The sequence below is a fragment of the Monopterus albus genome, unplaced genomic scaffold (genome assembly GCF_001952655.1).
Source record: "Monopterus albus unplaced genomic scaffold, M_albus_1.0 scaffold446.1, whole genome shotgun sequence".
NCBI lineage: Eukaryota > Metazoa > Chordata > Actinopteri > Synbranchiformes > Synbranchidae > Monopterus > Monopterus albus.
The window spans coordinates 158455-164766 of record NW_018128326.1 but is presented as its reverse complement, the minus strand read 5'-3'; the positions used below and the strand labels follow the sequence as shown (position 1 = coordinate 164766).

The 6312-nt window shown below is 42.2% G+C and overlaps 1 protein-coding gene across 1 annotated transcript in view; it reads left to right on the top strand.

Moving 5' to 3' along the window:
- LOC109952263 (adenylate cyclase type 3-like) overlaps positions 1–6312 on the top strand; it is a 149804-nt gene that overhangs the window by 22746 nt on the left and 120746 nt on the right. The window contains 1 exon segment of the mRNA XM_020587246.1: positions 2390–2539. Coding sequence (XP_020442902.1) covers positions 2390–2539 — 150 coding nt within the window.

Here is a 6312-nt window from a genome sequence, read left to right as displayed (position 1 = left end):
ACTGAGGTGCGATAAACCAGAGTTAAGTTATGTTTTGACAGGGGGGGGAAACACTTATTCACACAGGGCTTTGTAGTTTTGGATTTTGTTTTCCCTTAATAATAAAAACCTTCATTTAAAAACTGCATGATGTGTTTACTTGTGTTATCGTTGACTAATATTTAAATTTGTTTGATGATCTGAAACATTACAGTGTGACAAACATGCAAAAAGATAAGAAATCAGTAAGGGGGCAAATACTTTTTCACACCACTGTAGATGAATTTACAATATAAATGAGAACTTCATTAATAAAATAAAATGTATTTGAAAACTATCATCTGCTGTTTTTTTACAATCATAAAACATTTCCTTAGTATATGCTTTGTGGTTATAGAACACGCCCAGTTTCTTACACAAATGAGATGTTTCTTGACTGTATGAGTAATCATATACTTCGGGTGGACCAGCCTTTGCCACGGGGTGTTCTCTGACTTGAAGTTGACTGGGATATTGTGGTTGCGAAAGATCCTTTTTAGCTTCTCTGTCAAACCAGCCACATAAGGGATGACAGTGTTATCCCCTCTTGTTCCTGGTTTCTTCCTGTTAGTGTTGGGCCTCTTCCTTGTTTTGGTGAAGGCCCACTTGGGGTATCCACAAGCCTTAAGGGAGTTCTGGATGTGTAGTTTCTCCTTCTTGGCCCTTTCTGCAGTTGTGGGCACTTCCTCTGCCCTGTAATTTAGAGTTCTGATGACTCCCAGTTTGTGTTAAAGTGGATGGTGTGAGTCAAAAAGCAGGTACTGGTCTGTGTGTGTAGGTTTCCGATATACTTCTGCCTTCAGGATTCTGTCCCCTCCCAAGTGGACTGCATAATCCACAAAGGCCAGACAGTCATCTCTGGCATCCTCACGAGTGAACTTGATGTTGATGTCCACAGAGTTGATATGCTTGGTGAAAGCCTCCACCTCCTGGGTCCTGATTTTAACCCATGTGTCATCCATGTCCATGAGTGAACATTCACAACCACAATATCACAGTCAAGTTTAAGCCAGGGAACACCCTGTGGCAGAGACTGGTCCAGCCGAAGGACAAAACACCCAGACACAAACAGAGTGATGTGGTGTATGCAGTTAAATGTAGTCAGGGGTGTGACGACTTGTACATTGGTGAAACTAAGCAGCCACTGCACGAACGCATGGCCCAACACAGGAGGGCCAACTCCAGTGGACCAGAGTCGGCAGTCCACCTTCACCTGAAGGATGAAAGACATTCTTTTGAGGACAGTGAAGTCCAGATCCTCTCCAGAGAACATTGGTGGTTTGAGAGAGGAGTCAAGGAAGCTATTTTTGTCCAAATAGAACACTGATAAAATAGTCCCACAATGTGTCTGGAGCAATAAGGAGACTGTGCTTCGCATTCTGGACATTTAATGAAAATATGTACAACATTTGGCTGGTAACTTGACTGGTAACATTGTGAGTGTTGAAAAGATTTCCATTAAAGTCCTAAAGCATTGTATCAGCAGTAAAGTCCTACAAGTTCCTGGGCTCCACTATCTCCCAAGACCTGAAGTGGACGTCCAACATCAGGACCATCACCAAGAAGGCACAGCAGAGGATGTACTTCCTGCACCAGCTCAGGAAGTTCGACCTGCCCCAGGAGCTGCTGATACAGTTGTACAGAGCAATCATCGAGTCTGTTCTCTGCACCTCCATCACTGTCTGGTTTGGCTCAGCAACCAAACAGGACAAGTACAGACTTCAGCGGACAGTCAGGACTGCAGAAAAGGTCATTGGTGTGAGCCTGCCCTCCATGGAGGACCTGTACATCGCACGGGTCAAAAGGAGGGCGGAGAGGATCACTGCAGACCTCTCACACCCCGGACACAATTTGTTTGAACTCCTCCCCTCTGGACGGCGTTACAGGTGACTGTGCACTAAGACAACCAGGCACAGGGACAGTTTCTTCCCCCGAGCTGTCGCTCTGATGAACACTTAACCAATGACAGTATGACAATATCCCTGTGCAATATCTGTAAATATACATACAGATTATACATACTTGTACAGGTCTCTAGTTCTTAAGTACTCTGTTTTATCCCTATTTATCTCATTTCAATGAACATTCTTTTGTTGTCATTGTTTACTGTCTGTTTATACTACTTTTTCTGCATTGTGTGCACTGTTTGTTGATGTTAACACTGCTATTTTGTTATATTACACAGCCTTATGCTGGTTTACTGTTTGCATATTGAGAGCCGATGTACCAGAGTCAAATTCCACGTGTCCATCACACCTGGCCAATAAAGTTGATTCTGATAAAAGCTTTCAGTTGTACCCAATTAGCCCTTACTATGCATGTGTTAATTTTATATTGAGCCCTAATTCTTGCCTTCTTTGTTGTTTTCAAGTTGCTGGCCAACGTTGTGATCTATGTTTGTGCCATCACTGTGGGCGTTATGTCATACTACATGGCTGACCGGAAGCATCGGAAGGCATTTCTGGAGGCCAGACAGTCACTGGAGGTCAAACTCAACCTTGAGGAGCAGAGCCAGCAGCAGGTCAGAGGACAAACAGTACGACATTCTTGTGTTAATGTGTGCCAGTTAATGTGTGCTCACAGATGAAAGTAATTGAGACATTTAGTGCTCTGAATACCAAGGCAACCAAAGCATCATATCATAAGGCATATATGGAATATGTTCTATGTTTTGTGCATGATGGACTGCAAGAAAAGATGAAAATTCTCACTTCTCTGGAAGTTTATGCTCATTTAATGGGTGATAGACTACTCTTGTTAACTTTTTACTCATGGAGGTTTTATTGAATGTACAGGAACAAACTGTTGTGTTTCACTTTCTAATCTTCGAGTAATCTGGCACTGTAGAGTGCTGAAGGGGTATGCTGGATTTATAACACAGGACAACATGAGAGCATCATAGCGAAACAGAGTGTGGCACAATAATCCATTAATCTTTATTATTTTCTTTTCATGATCGTTGGAAGCCAAAGTCATAATAATAAAAAAAAATCAATCCAATATTGGCACTGAATTGTGGGGGAAAAAAAGCCAAATGTTCCTCTTATTTGGTGTGAGATGTATTTGAAAAGCATGAGAGTGACAGAGAATTTGAGAGCAACTCTCTCTTTCCAAAAGCGTGAGTTGCTTCTTGTTTTAAGAATGGAAAAAAGTAGACAATCCAATAACCAGTGACACAGTGTCCCAAAATACATATACTGTAAGGTCTGAACATGTAAGGAAATGGTTGTTATTACTCAGACACTAATACTAATGAATATTTATGCCAGCCACAGCATTGCACCAGACTTCCACACATGGTGCTTAGGGGTATTAACAAGGCAGCGCTGCTTTCTCTATGTCATTGAGGGGTGTATGAAGGCCACGATATGCTAACCCCTGGACACAGGAATAAAGCTTAACCTCTCACACTAAGGTGGCATATTTGAAACGTATTAAAGCTCCAAACACCGCTTGAGGTTTTATGGTGGAGATATTCACTCAGTAATTGACCACCATGAACCTGTGAACAGAGCTCTCTGCAGACCTCCCTCTTACATGTCATTAATTCAGGATAAGACCCCAAAACCTCCCAAATAATAACCTGCAGTTATAGTGGCAGCTACCTCCTTATACAGACATGGACAAAATTGTTGGTACCCTTCTGTTAAACAAAGAGAAACTCACAATGGTCAAAAATTTACTGAAAATTAACTGACAATCAGTCATTGCTTTCGAATTGTGGTTCAACAGAAGCATTTAAAAAAAACGAACTAATGAAACTGGCCTGGACAAAAATGATGGTACCCCTAGAAAGGATTGAAAATATGTCTCCTCTGTGTGTGCGGTATCACTAGTGCCTTGCCTAGTTCCTCCAGAAAAAGACATAATCTTTGGAGCTTCTTCTGTTTCCAGTCTGGGTTAAGTGCCATCCAGATTACAAAGGCATTGTATGCTGAAACATCTAGAAAATCACAAGTGGCCACCATAATGATGTTCTTTGGCAGCTGTAGCAGGATAGCAGCTTGTCAAGGTTGTCAACCCCTCCTTTGGTGGCATTGTAGTCAAGTATGACCTCTGGCTTGTGGTCCTCCCAGCTGCTGATTCTCCTATCCCTATGAAGAGTGCTCATAAGCATCACATTTTTGCCCTTTTTGGGTATGTAGGATACAAGAGCAGTGTTGGCCGTAAACACAAAGGTGGAGGAATGGACTGGCCTGTTCTTTACATTTAGAAGCTGAGGTGGGAGCTCAGTCCTGTTTTTTCTAATTGTGCCAACCATTGTCAGCTGTCACATTGGGCCCAGGGTTATAGAGAAGTGGAAGCTGTTCCACCCACTTGTCCCACACAGTATGGATGGCTGCCAACTTGTCCTTCCTCTGCCTAGCAGGTCTTGATTCCTGATTATCAAACCTGATAACCCTGGAGAATATGTGGAAGCTCTCCAGCGACATTGTGGCTCCAAAAATCGCTCTCCCTGTCTCAGCATGCCACAGACTTTCAGTTGACTCCCCTCTGGATCTGTAGACACCTGCAAGGATGAGGATCCCAAAGTAGGCACACAAATGTATGTTGTCCATCTCTTTCCACTGCTCCCCAAAAACATGTCTTCCGGGTGTCCTACACACTGAGAAATACTAGAGTGGCTATTGAAATGAGGCATAAAATGTAAATGGTAATTATGCAAAAACCATAAAAATATCAAAAAGCTGTTTACAGTATGAATAGCTGAAGAGTTGCTGAATAGTTATTAGTTGAAATGGTGGTTTAGCTGCAGGTATGCTGAAGATATTAAGATGTGAAAAATTTTCCCATTCATTTCCAATGGGCAGGTTTTTGTGAAAAAAGCTGAATTTATAAAAAAGTATAAATGTTACAAAAAATCTGAGGACAAGTACACATGCCCCTTAAAAGCTGAACATTTGGACATCTGAATGGCCTTTCTAGGTGAAAGTATGCTGGACTTATTACGTGCCGAAAAACAGTGGAAGAAATCAGAATAATAACTGGAAAAAGGCATTTTCTGAAGAAAATGCGTGTGGATGCTGTAATGCTGAAGTATCTCCCTGAAAAAGCTGAAATACCTGCAATCAATTGCTGAAACAGCTCAAGGATGAGAAGAAATGACTGAAGTTGTTTGTTGAAATAATTGAAGGTTGTGAAAAAATGGCAGAAGTAGTTTGAAACAGCTGAAGCATGAGATGCAGTGCTGAACAATTGTGGAAGTTGAGAAAACTGTTGAATAACTGAAAGATGAAAGCAAAAAGATGAATAATTACTGTATATAAGCTGAAGTTGTGTCAACAGGCCTCACAAAGTATAGAAAACACAAAGGCAGAGAACATTTTTAATGCTATTGATTTGTTTTTGGACTCTGTGGGACTGCATTGGTAAAATTGTGTTGGGGTAACAACTGATGGCGCAGCTTCCATGACTGGAAAAAACTCAGGAGTTGTGAAGAAAATCCTGGAGAGAGTGCTGAATGCGATGTGGACTCACTGCTTTCTTCACTGAGAAGCACTTGTGGCTAAGGATATGGTGCCAGTGCTTGATACAACATTGAAAGATGCCATAAAAACAGTGAACAACATTAAATGGAGTGCCAAGAACAGCCGCTGTTTCACACAGCTGGGCAAAGACCTGGGATGAGAGCACGTCCAGTTATTGTATCATTCAGAAGTTCATTGGTTTTCGAGGGGAAAGGTAATGTCACGCTTTTATGAGCTTAAACATGAAATCGCCGCCTTCCTCTCACACAATAACTCCCCGTACACTGAGATGCTCAGTGATGAACTCTGGCTCGTTCGTGTGGCATATCTTGCCAATGTGTTCGAGCACCTCAACACTTTAAACATGTCTGTGCAGGGGACACATCGATGAACATGTCTGTGTCATAGAGGACACATCTATGAACAGACTGACAGTCACTGCCTTCAAAAAGAAATTGAGGTTGTGGATAAATCACTGACTAAAAACAGACTTGACATGTTTCGCAACACTTGCCATGCAGGCGGAGAGCTAAATACAGCGGCCAAAAATGCCCTGAAAATAACTATCACTGCGCATCTGACCAGGCTACATGCTTGCTTTGAGGACCGCTTTCCAGAGAAACATGACAATAGTCACTGGATAAGAGATCCCTTTGGAATTGACATGGCAAGTGTTGTGTTGCCAAGCAGCAAGGAGAATCGGATGGTCGAGCTGTCATGTGACCAGATGCTGAGAAAGAAATTTGATGAGGTAAGGCTCCCCCGTTTCTGGTGCAAATACGTGATGTCTGAATATCCCTCCCTCACTACATTGGCAGTCAAACAG